Source organism: Somniosus microcephalus, unplaced genomic scaffold (assembly GCF_052327205.1).
Source record: "Somniosus microcephalus isolate GS21.2 unplaced genomic scaffold, FLI_Smic_1.0 unresolved_chr1, whole genome shotgun sequence".
Lineage (NCBI taxonomy): Eukaryota > Metazoa > Chordata > Chondrichthyes > Squaliformes > Somniosidae > Somniosus > Somniosus microcephalus.
This window is the reverse complement of record NW_028225179.1, coordinates 158428168-158446735: the sequence shown is the minus strand read 5'-3', so window position 1 is coordinate 158446735 and position 18568 is coordinate 158428168. Positions and strand designations below refer to the sequence as shown.

General features: G+C 62.7%; 1 protein-coding gene across 1 annotated transcript in view; it reads left to right on the top strand.

Annotated features, from left to right (window-relative positions):
* LOC147096354 (zinc-binding protein A33-like) overlaps positions 1–17565 on the top strand; it is a 261908-nt gene extending 244343 nt beyond the window's left edge. Inside the window, exon 6 of the mRNA XM_085975142.1 lies at positions 17123–17565. Within this exon, the coding sequence (XP_085831268.1) occupies positions 17123–17256 (134 nt within the window). The 3' untranslated portion in view covers positions 17257–17565. The remainder of the gene's footprint in view (positions 1–17122) is intronic.
* The last annotated feature ends 1003 nt before the right edge of the window (positions 17566–18568 follow it).

Here is an 18568-nt window from a genome sequence, read left to right as displayed (position 1 = left end):
ACTGAGGGAGCGCTGCACTGTCGGAGGGGCAGTACTGAGGGAGTGCTGCACTGTCGAAGGGGCAGGACTGAGGGAGCGCTGCACTGTCGGCGGGGCAGTACTGAGGGAGCGCTGCACTGTCGCAGGGGCAGTACTGAGGGAGCGCTGCACTGTCGGAGGGGCAGTACTGAGGGAGCGCTGCACTGTCGGAGGGGCAGTACTGAGGGAGCGCTGCACTGTCGCAGGGGCAGTACTGAGGGAGCGCTGCACTGTCGGAGGGGCAGTACTGAGGGAGCGCTGCACTGTCGGAGGGGCAGTACTGAGGGAGCGCTGCACTGTCAGAGGGGCAGTACTGAGGGAGCGCTGCACTGTCGCAGGGGCAGTACTGAGGGAGCGCTGCACTGTCGGAGGGGCAGTACTGAGGGTAGCGCTGGCACTGTCGGGGCAGTACTGAGGGAGCGCTGCACTGTCGGGGCAGTACTGAGGGAGTGCTGCACTGTTGCAGGGGCAGTAGTGAGGGAGCGCTGCACTGTCGCAGGGGCAGTACTGAGGGAGTGCTGCACTGTCGCAGGGGCAGTACTGAGGGAGCGCTGCACTGTCGGAGGGGCAGTACTGAGGGAGCGCTGCACTGTCGGAGGGGCAGTACTGAGGGAGTGCTGCACTGTCGGAGGGGCAGTACTGAGGGAGTGCATGCACTGTCGGAGGGGCAGTACACAGGGAGCGCCGCACTCTCGGCGGAGCACTACTGAGGGAGCGCTGCACTGTTGGAGGGGCAGTACTGAGGGAGCACCGCACTGTCGGCGGGGGCAGTACCGAGGGAGCGCTTCACTGTTGGCAGGGCAGTACTGAGGGAACGCTGTACTGTTGGAGGGGCAGTACTGAGGGAGCGCTGCACAGTCGGCGGGGCAGTGCTGAGGGAGCGCCGCACTGTCGGCGGGGCAGTATTGAGGGAATGCTGCACTGTCGGAGGGGCAGTACTGAGGGAACGCTGCACTGTCGGAGGGGCAGTACTGAGGGAAGCGCTGCCCTGTCGGCGGGGCAGTACAGAGAGAGCGCTGCACTGTCGGCAGGGCAGTAATGAGGGAGCGCTGCACAGTCGGCGGGGCAGTGCTGAGGGAAGCGCTACACTGTCGGCGGGGCAGTACTGAGGGAACGCTGCACTGTCGGAGGGGCAGTACTGAGGGAATGCTGCACTGTCGGCGGGGGCAGTACTGAGGGAATGCTGCACTGTCGGAGGGGCAGTACTGAGGGAATGCTGCAATGTTGGAGGGGCAGTGCTGAGGGGGTGCCGCACAGTCGGAGGGGCAGTACTGAGGGAGTGCTGCACTGTTGCAGGGGCAGTACTGAGGGAAACGCTGCACTGTCGGAGGGGCCGTACTGAGGGAATGCTGCAAAGTTGGAGGGCAGTGCTGAGGGGGTGCCGTACAGTCGGAGGGGCAGTACGAGTGCTGCACAGTCGGAGGGCAGTACTGAGGGAGTGCTGCACTGTTGGAGGGGCAGTACTGAGGGAATGCTGCACTGTCGGAGGGGCAGTACTGAGGGAGCGCTGCACTGTCGGCGGGGCAGTACTGAGGGAATGCTGCACTGTCGGAGGGGCAGTACTGAGGGAATGCTGCACTGTCGGAGGGGCAGTACTGAGGGAATGCTGCATTGTCGGAGGGGCAGTACTGAGGGAATGCTGCAATGTTGGAGGGGCAGTGCTGAGGGGGTGCCGCACAGTCGGAGCGGCAGTACTGAGGGAGTGCTGCACAGTCGGAGGTGCAGTACTGATGGATCGCTGCACTGTCGGAGGGTCAGCACTGAGGGGGTGCCGCACAGTCGGAGGGGCAGTACTGAGGGAGTGCTGCACAGTCGGAGGGGTAGTACTGAGGGAGTGCTGCACTGTCGGAGGGGCAGTACTGAGGGATGCTGCACTGTCGCAGGGGCAGTGCTGAGGGGGTGCCGCACAGTCGGAGGGGCAGTACTGAGGGAGTGCTGCACTGTCGCAGGGGCAGTACTGAGGGAATGCTGCACTGTCGCAGGGGCAGTACTGAGGAGCGCTGCACAGTCGCAGGGGCAGTACTGAGGGAGTGCTGCACTGTTGCAGGGGCAGTAGTGAGGGAGCGCTGCCCTGTCGCAGGGGCAGTACTGAGGGAGTACTGCACTGTCGCAGGGGCAGTACTGAGGGAGTGCTGCACTGCCGCAGGGGGCAGTACTGAGGGAGTGCTGCACAGTCGGAGGGGCAGTACTGAGGGAGCGCTGCACTGTCGGCGGAGGCAGTACTGAGGGAATGCTGCACTGTCGGTGGGGCCAGTACTGAGGGAATGCTGCACTGTTGGAGGGGCAGTACTGAGGGAGCACCGCAGTGTCGGCGGGGGCAGTACTGAGGGAGCGCTTCACTGTTGGCAGGGCAGTACTGAGGGGAACGCTGTACTGTCGGAGGGGGCAGTACTGAGGGAGCGCTGCACAGTCGGCGGGGCAGTGCTGAGGGAGCGCCGCACTGTCAGCGGGGCAGTATTGAGGGAATGCTGCCCTGTCGGAGGGGCAGTAGCTGAGGGAACGCAGCCCTGTCGGCGGGGCAGTACAGAGAGAGCGCTGCACTGTCGGCAGGGGAGTAATGAGGGAGCGCTGCACAGTCGGCGGGGCAGTGCTGAGGGAGCGCTACACTGTCGGCAGGGCAGTACTGAGGGAACGCTGCACTGTCGGAGGGCAGTACTGAGGGAACGCTGCATTGTCGGAGGGGCAGTACTGAGGGAGCGCTGCACTGTCGGCGGGGCAGTACTGAGGGAATGCTGCACTGTCGGCGGGGCAGTACTGAGGGAATGCTGCACTGTCGGAGGGGCAGTACTGAGGGAATGCTGCAATGTTGGAGGGGCAGTGCTGAGGGGGTGCCGCACAGTCGGAGGGGCAGTACTGAGGGAGTGCTGCACAGTCGGATGGGCCGTACTGAGGGAGTGCTGCACTGTCGGAGGGGCAGTACTGAGGGAATGCTGCACTGTCGCAGGGGCAGTGCTGAGGGGGTGCCGTACAGCCGGAGGGGCGCAGTACTGAGGGAGTGCTGCACTGTTGCAGGGGCAGTACTGAGGGAATGCTGCACTGTCGCAGGGGGCAGTACTGAGGGAGCACTGCACAGTCGCAGGGGCAGTACTGAGGGAGTGCTGCACTGTTGCAGGGCAGTAGTGAGGGAGCGCTGCACTGTCGCAGGGGCAGTACTGAGGGAGTGCTGCACTGTCGCAGGGGCAGTACTGAGGGAGTGCTGCACTGTCGCAGGGGCCGTACTGAGGGAGTGCTGCACAGTCGGAGGGCAGTACTGAGGGAGCGCTGCACTGTCGGCGGGGCAGTACTGAGGGAATGCTGCACTGTCGGCGGGGCAGTACTGAGGGAATGCTGCACTGTCGGAGGGGCAGTAGTGAGGGAATGCTGCAATGTTGGAGGGGCAGTGCTGAGGGGGTGCCGCACAGTCGGAGGGGCAGTACTGAGGGAGCGCTGCACTGTCGGAGGGGCAGTACTGAGGGAGCGCTGCACTGTCGGAGGGGCAGTACTGAGGGAGTGCTGCACTGTCGGAGGGGGCAGTACACAGGGAGCGCCGCACTCTCGGCGGAGCACTACTGAGGGAGCGCTGCACTGTTGGAGGGGCAGGTACTGAGGGAGCACCGCACTGTCGGCGGGCAGTACCGAGGGAGCGCTTCACTGTTGGCAGGGCAGTACTGAGGGAACGCTGTACTGTTGGAGGGGCAGTACTGAGGGAGCGCTGCACAGTCGGCGGGGCAGTGCTGAGGGAGCGCCGCACTGTCGGCGGGGCAGTATTGAGGGAATGCTGCACTGTCGGAGGGGCAGTACTGAGGGAACGCTGCACTGTCGGAGGGGCAGTACTGAGGGAGCGCTGCCCTGTCGGCGGGCAGTACAGAGAGAGCGCTGCACTGTCGGCAGGGCAGTAATGAGGGAGCGCTGCACAGTCGGCGGGGCAGTGCTGAGGGAGCGCCGCACTGTCGGCGGGGCAGTATTGAGGGAATGCTGCACTGTCGGAGGGCAGTACTGAGGGAACGCTGCACTGTCGGGAGGGGCAGTGCTGAGGGAGCGCTACACTGTCGGCGGGGCAGTACTGAGGGAACGCTGCACTGTCGGAGGGGCAGTACTGAGGGAATGCTTGCACTGTCGGCGGGGCAGTACTGAGGGAATGCTGCACTGTCGGAGGGGCAGTACTGAGGGAATGCTGCAATGTTGGAGGGGCAGTGCTGAGGGGGGTGCCGCACAGTCGGAGGGGCAGTACTGAGGGAGTGCTGCACTGTCGCAGGGGCAGTACTGAGGGAACACTGCACTGTCGGAGGGGCCGTACTGAGGGAATGCTGCAAAGTTGGAGGGGCAGTGCTGAGGGGGTGCCGTACAGTCGGAGGGGCAGTACTGAGGGAGTGCTGCACAGTCGGAGGGGGCAGTACTGAGGGAGTGCTGCACTGTTTGTGAGGGGCAGTACTGAGGGAATGCTGCACTGTCGGAGGGGCAGTACTGAGGGAGCGCTGCACTGTCGGCGGGGCAGTACTGAGGGAATGCTGCACTGTCGGAGGGGCAGTACTGAGGGAATGCTGCACTGTCGGAGGGGCAGTACTGAGGGAATGCTGCATTGTCGGAGGGGCAGTACTGAGGGAATGCTGCAATGTTGGAGGGGCAGTGCTGAGGGGGTGCCGCACAGTCGGAGGGGCAGTACTGAGGGAGTGCTGCACAGTCGGAGGTGCAGTACTGATGGATCGCTGCACTGTCGGAGGGTCAGCACTGAGGGGGTGCCGCACAGTCGGAGGGGCAGTACTGAGGGAGTGCTGCACAGTCGGAGGGGTAGTACTGAGGGAGTGCTGCACTGTCGGAGGGGCAGTACTGAGGGATGCTGCACTGTCGCAGGGGCAGTGCTGAGGGGGTGCCGCACAGTCGGAGGGGCAGTACTGAGGGAGTGCTGCACTGTCGCAGGGGCAGTACTGAGGGAATGCTGCACTGTCGCAGGGGCAGTACTGAGGGAGCGCTGCACAGTCGCAGGGGCAGTACTGAGGGAGTGCTGCACTGTTGCAGGGGCAGTAGTGAGGGAGCGCTGCACTGTCGGAGGGGCAGTACTGAGGGAGCGCTGCACTGTCGGCGGGGCAGTACTGAGGGAATGCTGCACTGTCGGTGGGCCAGTACTGAGGGAATGCTGCACTGTTGGAGGGGCAGTACTGAGGGAGCACCGCAGTGTCGGCGGGGCAGTACTGAGGGAGCGCTTCACTGTTGGCAGGGCAGTACTGAGGGAACGCTGTACTGTCGGAGGGGCAGTACTGAGGGAGCGCTGCACAGTCGGCGGGGCAGTGCTGAGGGAGCGCCGCACTGTCAGCGGGGCAGTATTGAGGGAATGCTGCCTTGTCGGAGGGGCAGTACTGAGGGAACGCAGCCCTGTCGGCGGGGCAGTACAGAGAGAGCGCTGCACTGTCGGCAGGGCAGTAATGAGGGAGCGCTGCACAGTCGGCGGGGCAGTGCTGAGGGAGCGCTACACTGTCGGCAGGGCAGTACTGAGGGAACGCTGCACTGTCGGAGGGGCAGTACTGAGGGAACGCTGCATTGTCGGAGGGGCAGTACTGAGGGAGCGCTGCACTGTCGGCGGGGCAGTACTGAGGGAATGCTGCACTGTCGGCGGGGCAGTACTGAGGGAATGCTGCACTGTCGGAGGGGCAGTACTGAGGGAATGCTGCAATGTTGGAGGGGCAGTGCTGAGGGGGTGCCGCACAGTCGGAGGGGCAGTACTGAGGGAGTGCTGCACAGTCGGAGGGGCCGTACTGAGGGAGTGCTGCACTGTCGGAGGGGCAGTACTGAGGGAATGCTGCACTGTCGCAGGGGCAGTGCTGAGGGGGTGCCGTACAGCCGGAGGGGCAGTACTGAGGGAGTGCTGCACTGTTGCAGGGGCAGTACTGAGGGAATGCTGCACTGTCGCAGGGGCAGTACTGAGGGAGCACTGCACAGTCGCAGGGGCAGTACTGAGGGAGTGCTGCACTGTTGCAGGGGCAGTAGTGAGGGAGCGCTGCACTGTCGCAGGGGCAGTACTGAGGGAGTGCTGCCCCACTGTCGCAGGCGGCCCAGTACTGAGGAGAGCTGCACTGTCGCAGGGGCCGTACTGAGGGAGTGCTGCACAGTCGGCAGTACTGAGGGAGCGCTGCACTGTCGGCGGGGCAGTACTGAGGGAATGCTGCACTGTCGGCGGGGCAGTACTGAGGGAATGCTGCACTGTCGGAGGGGCAGTAGTGAGGGAATGCTGCAATGTTGGAGGGGCAGTGCTGAGGGGGTGCCGCACAGTCGGAGGGGCAGTACTGAGGGAGCGCTGCACTGTTGCAGGGGCAGTACTGAGGGAGCGCTGCACTGTCGGAGGGGCAGTACTGAGGGAATGCTGCACTGTCGGTGGGGCAGTACTGAGGGAATGCTGCACTGTCGGAGGGGCAGTACTGAGGGAGTGCTGCACTGTCGGAGGGGCAGTACTGAGGGAATGCTGCACTGTCGGAGGGGCAGTACTGAGGGAGTGCTGCACTGTCGCAGGGGCAGTACTGAGGAAATGCTGCACTGTCGGAGGGGCAGTACTGAGGGAATGCTGCATTGTCGGAGGGGCAGTACTGAGGGAATGTTGGAGGGGCAGTGCTGAGGGGGTGCCGCGCAGTCGGAGGGGCAGTACTGAGGGAGTGCTGCACAGTCGGAGGGGCAGTACTGAGGGAGCGCTGCACTGTCGGAGGGTCAGCACTGAGGGGGTGCCGCACAGTCGGAGGGGCAGTACTGAGGGAGTGCTGCACAGTCGGAGGGGCAGTACTGAGGGAGTGCTGCACTGTCGGAGGGGCAGTACTGAGGGAATGCTGCACTGTCGCAGGGGCAGTGCTGAGGGGGTGCCGCACAGTCGGAGGGGCAGTACTGAGGGAGTGCTGCACTGTCGGCGGGGCAGTACTGAGGGAATGCTGCACTGTCGGAGGGGCAGTACTGAGGGAATGCTGCAATGTTGGAGGGGCAGTGCTGAGGGGGTGCCGCACAGTCGGAGGGGCAGTACTGAGGGAGCGCTGCACTGTCGCAGGGGCAGTACTGAGGGAGCGCTGCACTGTCGGAGGGGCAGTACGGAGGGAATGCTGCACTGTCGGTGGGGCATTACTGAGGGAATGCTGCACTGTCGGAGGGGCAGTACTGAGGGAGTGCTGCACTGTCGGAGGGGCAGTACTGAGGGAATGCTGCACTGTCGGAGGGGCAGTACTGAGGGAGCGCTGCACTGTTGCAGGGGCAGTACTGAGGGAATGCTGCACTGTCGGAGGGGCAGTACTAAGGGAGTGCTGCACTGTCGGCGGGGCAGTACTGAGGGCATGCTGCACTGTCGGAGGGGCAGTACTGAGGGAGTGCTGCACTGTCGCAGGGGCAGTACTGAGGGAATGCTGCACTGTCGGAGGGGCAGTACAGAGGGAACGCTGCACTGTCGCAGGGGCAGTACTGAGGGAGCGCTGCACTGTCGGAGGGACAGTACTGAGGGAACGCTGCACTGTCGCAGGGGCAGTACTGAGGGAGCGCTGCACTGTCAGAGGGGCAGTACTGAGGGAACGCTGCACTGTCGCAGGGGCAGTACTGCGGGAGTGCTGCACTGTCAGAGGGGCAGTACTGAGGGAACGCTGCACTGTCGCAGGGGCAGTACTGAGCAAACGCTGCACTGTCGCGGGGCAGTACTGAGGGAACGCTGCACTGTCGCAGGGGCAGAACTGAGGGAGCGCTGCACTGTCAGAAGGGCAGTACTGAGGGAGCGCTGCACTGTCGAAGGGGCAGTACTGAGGGAGCGCTGCACTGTCGCAGGGGCAGTACTGAGGGAGCGCTGCACTGTCGGGGCAGTACTGAGGGAGCGCTGCACTGTCGGGGCATTAGTGAGGGGGTGCTGCACTGTCGGAGGGGCAGTACTGAGGGAGTGCTGCACTGTCGGAGGGGCAGTACTGAGGGATTGCTGCACTGTCGGAGGGGCAGTACTGAGGGAGTGCTGCACTGTCGGAGGGGCAGTACTGAGGGAATGCTGCACTGTCGCAGGGGCAGTACTGAGGGAGCGCGGCACTGTCGCAGGGGCAGTACTGAGGGAGCGCTGCACTGTCGGAGGGGCAGTACTGGGGGAGCGCTGCACTGTCGGAGGGGCAGTACTGAGGGAGCGCTGCACTGTCGGAGGGGCAATACTGCGGGAATGCTGCACTGTCGGAGGGGCAGTACTGAGGGAGTGCTGCACTGTCGCAGGGGCAGTACTGAGGAAATGCTGCACTGTCGGAGGGGCAGTACTGAGGGAATGCTGCATTGTCGGAGGGGCAGTACTGAGGGAATGTTGGAGGGGCAGTGCTGAGGGGGTGCCGCGCAGTCGGAGGGGCAGTACTGAGGGAGTGCTGCACAGTCGGAGGGGCAGTACTGAGGGAGCGCTGCACTGTCGGAGGGTCAGCACTGAGGGGGTGCCGCACAGTCGGAGGGGCAGTACTGAGGGAGTGCTGCACAGTCGGAGGGGCAGTACTGAGGGAGTGCTGCACTGTCGGAGGGGCAGTACTGAGGGAATGCTGCACTGTCGCAGGGGCAGTGCTGAGGGGGTGCCGCACAGTCGGAGGGGCAGTACTGAGGGAGTGCTGCACTGTCGCAGGGGCAGTACTGAGGGAGTGCTGCACTGTAGCAGGGGCAGTACTGAGGGAGTGCTGCACAGTCGGAGGGGCAGTACTGAGGGAGCGCTGCACTGTCGGCGGGGCAGTACTGAGGGAATGCTGCACTGTCGGCGGGGCAGTACTGAGGGAATGCTGCACTGTCGGAGGGGCAGTACTGAGGGAATGCTGCAATGTTGGAGGGGCAGTGCTGAGGGGGTGCCGCACAGTCGGAGGGGCAGTACTGAGGGAGCGCTGCACTGTCGCAGGGGCAGTACTGAGGGAGCGCTGCACTGTCGGAGGGGCAGTACGGAGGGAATGCTGCACTGTCGGTGGGGCATTACTAAGGGAGTGCTGCACTGTCGGCGGGGCAGTACTGAGGGCATGCTGCACTGTCGGAGGGGCAGTACTGAGGGAGTGCTGCACTGTCGGCGGGGCAGTACTGAGGGCATGCTGCACTGTCGGAGGGGCAGTACTGAGGGAGTGCTGCACTGTCGCAGGGGCAGTACTGAGGGAATGCTGCACTGTCGGAGGGACAGTACAGAGGGAACGCTGCACTGTCGCAGGGGCAGTACTGAGGGAGCGCTGCACTGTCGGAGGGACAGTACTGAGGGAGCGCTGCACTGTCGGAGGGGCAGTACTGAGGGAACGCTGCACTGTCGCAGGGGCAGTACTGAGGGAGCGCTGCACTGTCAGAGGGGCAGTACTGAGGGAACGCTGCACTGTCGCAGGGGCAGTACTGCGGGAGCGCTGCACTGTCAGAGGGGCAGTACTGAGGGAACGCTGCACTGTCGCAGGGGCAGTACTGAGCAAACGCTGCACTGTCGCGGGGCAGTACTGAGGGAATGCTGCACTGTCGCAGGGGCAGAACTGAGGGAGCGCTGCACTGTCAGAAGGGCAGTACTGAGGGAGCGCTGCACTGTCGAAGGGGCAGTACTGAGGGAGCGCTGCACTGTCGCAGGGGCAGTACTGAGGGAGCGCTGCACTGTCGGGGCAGTACTGAGGGAGCGCTGCACTGTCGGGGCAGTACTGAGGGGGTGCTGCACTGTCGGAGGGGCAGTACTGAGGGAGTGCTGCACTGTCGGAGGGGCAGTACTGAGGGATTGCTGCACTGTCGGAGGGGCAGTACTGAGGGAGTGCTGCACTGTCGGAGGGGCAGTACTGAGGGAATGCTGCACTGTCGGAGGGGCAGTACTGAGGGAGTGCTGCACTGTCGCAGGGGCAGTACTGAGGGAGCGCTGCACTGTCGGAGGGGCAGTACTGAGGGAGCGCTGCACTGTCGCAGGGGCAGTACTGAGGGAGCGCGGCACTGTCGCAGGGGCAGTACTGAGGGAGCGCTGCACTGTCGGAGGGGCAGTACTGAGGGAGCGCTGCACTGTCGGAGGGGCAGTACTGAGGGAGCGCTGCACTGTCGCAGGGGCAGTACTGAGGGAGCGCTGCACTGTCGGAGGGGCAGTACTGAGGGAGTGCTGCACTGTCGCAGGGGCAGTACTGAGGGAGCGCTGCACTGTCGCAGGGGCAGTACTGAGGGAGCGCTGCACTGTCGGAGGGGCAGTACTGAGGGAGCGCTTCACTGTCGCAGGGGCAGTACTGAGGGAGCGCTGCACTGTCGGAGGGGCAGTACTGAGGGAGTGCTGCACTGTCGGAGGGTCAGTACTGAGGGAGCGCTGCACTGCCGCAGCGGCAGTACTGAGGGAGTGCTGCACTGTCGGAGGGGCAGTACTGAGGGTGCGCTGCATTGTCGGAGGGGCAGTACTGAGGGAGCGCTGCACTGTCGCAGGGGCAGTACTGAGGGAGCGCTGCACTGTCGGAGGGGCAGTACTGAGGGAGTGCTGCACTGTCGGAGGGTCAGTACTGAGGGAGTGCTGCACTGCCGCAGCGGCAGTACTGAGGGAGTGCTGCACTGTCGGCGGGGCAGTACTGAGGGGGCGCTGCAGTGTCGAGGGTCAGTACTGAGGGAGCGCTGCACTGTCGCAGGGGCAGTACAGAGGGAGCGCTGCACTGTTGGAGGGGCAGTACTGAGGGAGCGCTGCACTGTCGGAGGGGCACTACTGAGGGAGCGCTGCACTGTCGGAGGGGCAGTACTGAGGGTGTGCTGCACTGTCGGAGGGTCAGTACTGAGGGAGTGCTGCACTGTCGGAGGGGCAGTACTGAGGGAGTGCTGCACTGCCGGAGGGGCAGTACTGAGGGAGTGCTGCTCTGTCGGAGGGTCAGTACTGAGGGAGCGCTGCACTGCCGGAGGGGCAGTACTGAGGGAGCGCTGCACTGAGACCTGAGACCACTGATGAGAGTGGGACCATAGGCAGGAGAGAGCAAATAAAAGGAGTGGAGTCCGAGAGCAGCACCGAGAGTGGGAGCAGCAGCACGAGTGAGACTAGTGTGGAGAGTGGGGGGGGCAGTGCGGGACGGGGGGCGAGTGCGGGACCGTGGGGGAGAGCGGGGGGGCGGGGATTGGAGTGAGCGGTGGGGAGAGCGGGGGGTGGGTGTGCAGGACCGGCGGGGAGTGCGGGACAGGGCGGGGAAGTGCGGGACGGGGGGGGGGGAGTGCGGGACCGTGGGGGAGAGCGGGGGGGCGGGGATTGGAGTGAGTGGCGGGGAGAGCGGGGGATGGGTGTGCAGGTCCGGCGGGGAGTGCGGGACGTGGCGGGGGTGGGGGGAGTGCGTGGGGCGGGGGAGTGCGGGACCGTGGGGGAGAGCGGGGGGGCGGGGATTGGAGTGAGTGGCGGGGAGAGCGGGGGATGGGTGTGCAGGTCCGGCGGGGAGTGCGGGACGTGGCGGGGGGGGGGGGGAGTGCGTGGGGCGGGCGAGTGCGGGACCGTGGGGGAGAGCGGGGGGGCGGGGATTGGAGTGAGCGGCTGGGAGAGCGGGGGGTGGGTGTGCAGGACCGGCGGGGAGTGCGGGACAGGGGGGGGAGAGTGGGAGCCGGGGGAGAGCGGGACCGGTGGGGAGAGTGGTGGGGAGAGCTGGGGGTGAGTGCAGGACTGGTGGGGAGAGCAGGGGTGGGGGGTGTGCAGGACCAGTGGGGAGAGCAGCCGGGGGGGGAGAGTGCAGGACTCCTGGGGTGTGTGCAGGACTGGTGGGGAGAGCGGGGTGGGGGGCGTTGTGCAGGGCCGGTGGGGAGAGCCGGGGGGGGGGCGTTGTGCAGGGCCGGTGGGGAGAGCGGGGGGGGGGTTGCAGGACTGGTGGGGAGAGCAGGGGGGGAGGAGAGCGGGACCAGTGGGGAGAGCGGGGGGGTGCGGGGGGGGTTGTGCAGGACCGGTGGGCAGAGCAGGGGGGGAGGAGAGCAGGACCAGTGGGGAGAGCTGGGGGGGGGCGGGGAATGCCAGTGGGGGGGTGTGCAGGACCAGTGGGGAGAGCGGGGGGTGGGGAGTGCGGGACGGGGGGGAGCGGGGTGGGGGAGCGGTGGGGAGAGCGGGGCCCGGGGGGAGAGCGGTGGGGTGAGTGCGGGGGGTGGGGGGGAGAGCGGGGGGGGGGGAAGAGCAGGGGGGGGGAGCAGGGGACCAGGGGGAGAGTGGGGGGAGAGTGGGGGGAGAGCTTGGGACCAGGGGGGAAGAGCGGGGGGGGGGGAGCAGGGGACCAGGGGGAGAGTGGGGGGAGAGCTTGGGACCAGGGGGGAGAGCGGGGGGAGAGCGGGGGATCGGGTGGGAGAGCTTGGGACCGGGGGGAGAGCAGTGTGGCGGGGGGGAGGAGAGCGAGGGGGGGAGAGCGGGGTGGGGGGGTGGGGAGAAGAGAGAGGGGGGGAGAGCGGGGGGGGGGAGCAGCGGGGCGAGCGGGGTCCGGTGAGGAGAGCGGGGGGCGGGAGTGCAGGACCAGGTGGGGGGGGAGAGCGGGTGTTGTGGGGGGGGGCAGTGGGGGGGAGTGTGGGGGGGTAGTGGGGGGCCAGGGGGGGAGAGTGGGGGACCGGGGGGGTGAGCGGGAAGTGAGCAGGGGACCAGGGGGGAGAGCGGGGCACCAGGGGGGGAAAGTGGGGGGAGAGCAGATGGAGAGCAGGGGGGTCAGCGGGGGGGAGAGCGGGGCGGAGCGAGTGCGGGATCGGTGGGGGGAGTGTGGGACCCGGGGGGAGAGCGGTGGGAGGAGTGCGGGACCGGGGGGGGGGGAGTGCGGGATCGGTGCGGGGCGTGCGGGACGGGGGGGAGCAGGGGGAGGTGCGGGGGGGAGAGCGGGGGGGCGAGCGGGGCCCGGGGGTAGAGCGGGGGGGGGAGTGCAGGGGTGGGGGTAGAGCGGGGGGGGGAGCTTGGGACCAGGGGAGAGAGCAGTGAGGGGGGGGAGAGCGAGGGGGGGAGAGCGGGGTGCGGGGGGTGGGGGAGAAGAGAGAGTGGGGGAAGAGTGGGGGGAGAGCTTGGGACCAGGGGGGAGAGCGGGGGACCGGGGGGGAGAGCTTGGGACCAAAGGGGAGAGCAGTGAGGTGGGGGAGAGCGAGGGGGGGAGAGCGGGGTGGGGGGCGGGAGAAGAGAGAGGGGGGGGAGAGCCGGGGGGGGAGCAGCGGGGCGAGCGGGGACCGGTGAGGAGAGCGGGGGCGGGAGTGCAGGACCAGGTGGGGGGGAGAGCGGGTGTTGTGGGGGGGAGAGCGGATGTTGTGGGGGGGGGAGTGGGGGACCAGGGGGAAGAGTGGGGGAAGAGTGGGGGGAGAGTGGGGGGAGAGCTTGGGACCAGGGGGGAGAGCGGGGGAAGAGCGGGGGACCGGGGGGGAGAGCTTGGGACCAGGGGGGAGAGCAGTGAGGGGGGTGGAGAGCGAGGAGGGGAGAGCGGGGTGGGGGTGGGGGGAGAAGAGAGAGGGGGGGAGAGCCGGGGGGGGAGCAGCGGGGTGAGCGGGGACCAGTGAGGAGAGCGGGGGGCGGGAGTGCAGGACCAGGTGGGGGGTAGAGCGGGGGTTGTGGCGGGGGGGAGTGGGGGGGGAGTGGGGGACCAGGGGGGGAGAGCGGGGGACCGGGGGGGTGAGCGGGAAGTGAGCAGGGGACCAGGGGGGAGAGCGGGGCACCAGGGGGGGAAAGTGGGGGCAGAGCAGATGGAGAGCAGGGGGGTCAGCGGGGGGGAGAGTGGGGCGGAGTGAGTGCGGGATCGGTGGGGGGGGTGCGGGACCCGGGGGGATAGCGGTGGGGGGAGTGCGGGACCGGGGGGGGGAGTGCGGGACCCGGGGGGATAGCGGTGGGGGGAGTGCGGGACCGGGGGGGGGAGTGCGGGACCCGGGGGGATAGCGGTGGGGGGAGTGCGGGACCCGGGGGGATAGCGGTGGGGGGAGTGCGGGACCGGGGGGGGGAGCGGTGGGGGGGCGGCGAGTGCGGGATCGGGGGGGGGAGTGCGGGACCCGGGGAGATAACGGTGGGGGGAGTGCGGGACCTGGGGGGGGCGAGTGCGGGATCGGGGGGGGGAGTGCGGGACCCAGGGGGAGAGCGGGGTGGGGAGTGTGGGACCAGGGGGGTGAGCGGGGGACCGGGGGGAGAGCTTGGGACTGGGGGGGAGAGCGGGGGAGAGCGGGTGGGAGAGCAGGGAGAGAGCGGGGGGGGGGAGAGCGGGGGAGAGCGGGGGTGGGGGAGTGCGGGACCAGGGGGGTGAGCGGGGGACCGGGGGGAGAGCTTGGGACTGGGCGGGGAGAGCGGGGGAGAGCGGGTGGGAGAGCAGGGAGAGAGCGGCGGGGGGGAGAGCGGGGGAGAGCGGGGGTGGGGGAGTGCGGGACCGGGAGGGAGAGCGGGGGAGAGCGGGGAGGGGGAGTGCGGGACAGGGGGGGAGTGCGCGACCATGGTGGAGGAGTGCGGGACCAGGGGGGAGGGCGGGGTGATGAGCGGGGTGGTGGGTGACCAGGGGGAGAGCGGGGGAGAACGCAGGGGGAGTGAGAACGAGAGCAAAAAAAAAATCTAGGAGTGACATCACAGGATAGCAGGTAGGTGATTGGTTGGTGAGTCTCAGTGTTTTTTCATTCTCTAAGCTAGTGCTGTGGTTTAAACTAAGAGCTGGGGAATCAAACGCATTCCCTTAAAGGATACGGAAATTAAATTAAAAACATATACGGGACAAAAAGTTTACCTGAAGGGAAAAATGCAAGTAACAGTTAAATACAACGGCAGAGAAGTGCCAGGACTTTATTTATACGTCCTACCAAACGGTGGACCACCACTTTTGGGTAGGGAATGGATAAGAAAAATCCATTTCGACTGGAAGTCGATACACGAGTTAAAAGTAGAGACCACCACGGATGATACAACCATTACAAGCAGGCTGTCGAAACTATTGGCAAAAACGCCAGAGCTGTTCCAACAAGGGCTGGGGACCTTAAAGGACAGTAGAGCAAAAATAACTATTGCTCAAGATGCAAACCCCAAGTTTTGTAAGGCCAGACCGGTGCCTTATGCCATTCGGCCAGCGGTGGAAGCAGAACTGGACGCCTTAGAGAGTGCAGGTGTCCTTACAAAGATTGAGTGGAGCGAGTGGGCCACGCCCATCGTCCCAGTTATAAAAAAATCTGCAAATAACGCACCGGGGGAACCAAAGAAGGTTCGCATTTGCGGGGATTTTAAGATAACTATTAACCCAGTCCTGCACACGGTACAGTATCCGCTGCTGCGGATAGAGGACATATTCGCATTGTTAGCTGGGGGTAGACACTTTACGAAGATTGACCTTTGTCAAGCTTATTTACAGATGGAGGTGGAGCAGGACTCGAAAAAGCTCCTAACGATTAACACACACAAGGGATTGTACCAGTACAATCGCCTGGTATTTGGTGTGGCATCCGCCCCGGCAATATGGCAGAGGACCATGGAACAGGTCCTACAGGACATTCCAGGAACGCAATGCTACCTGGATGACATCCTGGTGACAGGTCAAATGGATAACGACCACCTCGCTAACCTGGAGCGAGTACTTCTGCGGTTACAACAATACGGACTCAGGGCGAACAAGCAGAAATGTGAGTTTTTCCAGGAACGTATCTCATACTGTGGTCACATTATAGATAAGGAAGGCCTGCATAAGTCCCTGGAAAAGATCGAGGCAGTAGTGAAGGCCCCGCCCCCTGAGAATGTATCTCAGTTACGATCATTCTTAGGCCTTATAAACTATTACCATAAGTTCCTCCCGAACTTATCGTCCATTTTACATCCACTAAATTCATTGCTGCAAAGGGGAGTCTCCTGGAATTGGGACGAAGCGTGTGAGGCTGCTTTTAAAAAGGGTAAACAACTCATTACATCAAAGGAAGTGCTCGCACACTTTGACCCAAAAATGCCAATGAGGTTGGCATGTGACGCCTCCCCGTACGGTATAGGGGCAGTGTTGTCACACAAATTTCCCAACGGGACGGAGAGGCCAATAGCATTTGCCTCAAGGTCGTTAACTACAGCCGAAAGAAACTATGCGCAAATCGACAGGGAGGCCCTCAGTCTGGTGTGGGGTGTAAAAAAATTCCACCACTACCTGCATGGGCAACGTTTCACACTACTGACGGATCATCAACCGTTGGTGTCGATATTTAATCCAACAAAAGGGGTGCCCCTGATGACGGCCCAAAGGCTACAGAGATGGTCACTGTTCTTAGGAGCACACCAGTAACTTATCGAATATAAGGGTACCAAACAGCATGGCAATGCGGATGGCCTGTCGCGGCTACCCTTGCCTGCCGAGATCGAAGAGATAGTACAGGACCCCGTGGAAATATATCATACGGCTGTTATGGAACACTTGCCCATCACCAGCCAATGTATCGAACGGGAAACACGGAACGACCCAACATTGGCAAGGGTTTACGAATTAACCGTGAAAGGCTGGCCGGCGCAGAGTGACGCATCATTGCCGGCGTTTTCGGCAAGGAAGGACCAGTTGTCCGTCTGCCGGGGCACATTGATGTGCGGAGCCAGGGTGGTGGCCCCTCAAAAATTACAACATAAAGTGTTGCAGGACTTACACGAAGGTCATCTGGGGGGTGTCAAAATGAAAAGCCTCGCCAGAGCCTACGTATGGTGGCCCGGCATTGACAGGGACATTGAGGAAGTAGCAAAAGCGTGCCAAGGGTGCCAGATGGTACAGAACGTACCACCACAAGCCCCACTACATCCGTGGGAGTGGCCCTCAATGCCGTGGCAAAGGATCCACGTGGACTTCGCTGGCCCCTTCCTGGATGCGATGTTCCTTATTGTAGTGGACGCCCATTCAAAATGGCCGGAGGTCATAAAGATGTCATCAATGACAGCCGAAAAGACGGTCGCAGTCTTAAGGAACATTTTTGCCCGAAACGGGGTGCCCGAGCAAGTCTGTTCGGACAATGGGCCACAATTTGTGGCAGAAGAATTTCAAGCATTCCTAAAAAGGAATGGAGTGCGACATTATACGTCCGCACCATATCATCCGGCTACAAATGGGCTGGTAGAGCGATTTGTACAGACTTTTAAAAAGGCCATCAAGGCGATGGGGGAGGAAAGGTTGCCACTACAACACAAGGTGGACAACTTCCTATTCGCATACCGTAATGCTGCACATACGGTGACCAACCAGGCCCCCGCCGTCATGTTCTTTAATAGAAGGTTAAGGTCTCGCCTTGAATTGCTCAGACCAAACATTCGGAGAGATGTGGAAAACCGAGTATTTCGTAGGGCTCCTGACAGACAGACACGGAGCTTCGAGGTGGGGCAGCAAGTGTTGGCTCGTGATTATAGGAAGGAAAAGTGGCGGTCTGGTACGATAAAGGCCCGCCAGGGACCCTTGATGTACACAGTTGAGACAGGGGAAGGCATAATCAGACGACATGCTGATCAACTTGTGGAGTCCAGAAACCCAACTGATTCACTACCTCAAACGTCTCAGCACATTGTTACAGCGGAATCACGGCCCAGCTCGTCGTTAGAGGTCTCAGGATTGCGAGGAGTTCAGCACTCCAGTGATCTCCACGGCACAGGATGTGCCATCAGACACCGACGAGTCCAGTGATGAAGGGGTGACGGAAGTACCGCCGCCTACACCGAGACCGACTAGAGAAAGACGTTATCCTAGTCGAGACAGAAGGCCTCCTCAGAGACTGAATCTATAACATGTTTCTGTTTATATATATATAAGTAGACAACTCTTGATGTAAATATGTTATGTATATTGTGTTACCAAATGTTATTAGCCCTAGTTATGGGGCATCCATTGACTTAATTGCACGGGTACGTTTTAATTAAAAGGGGAGGAATGTTGTGTATGTAATAGGTATGTTACTTTAAACCTATGGCCAGGGCAGCACTACTTTGTAGGGCGTAGTGATACCGTAGTACCACTCCTGGCCATAGGGGTATAAATAGTACTGTGGGTACTGATCTCCCCTCAGTTTCCCGCCTGTTGGTATTAAGTAAAGACCTACGTTGAATCTTCCAAGCTGTCTCGTCATTATTGCATTAAGTATAGACACATACTTTATAGAAACTACTACACCACCAAGGCGTTATCCGGACCGAGTCAGGAAGCCTCCAGAGAGACTGACTTATAATTGATTAACTGCAGCAAATGTGTAGATTATTGTTCTTGTAACATGTTAATTAATGATTACTTAAAATGTTCTGTACTGGTTGTCTAAAAGGGGAGGAATTGTGGTGTATGTGCCTTTAAGAGCCCCCTGTGTACTGTAATGCCGGTAATGGCCACTCGGGCTATATAAGCCTGTATAGTGTCTTGTATCTGTTAGTTCACCTCCAGACTTTGTTCAGTAAACACCTGTGAAACCAACTCCTGCATTCCGTGTCGCCATTAACACACGGATACAACAGTTCCTGGCTCCTTTGTGATGTCACCTGGAGACAGGTTTACGCCCCTGATTACACAGGATCAGTGGGAGTCACTGTTGGAGGAGCTGAACTTGGCAGCTGACACTGCGAGTGAGTTTAGTCCATATAAATAGGGGGACGGGAAAGTACAATGTAATATGAAAGTAAGTAATTCAACCAAATGTCATCAATTGCAATTATATTCACATTAAATATCATCATAGTCACAAAAATAGTCGCACTGTATTCCAAATACAG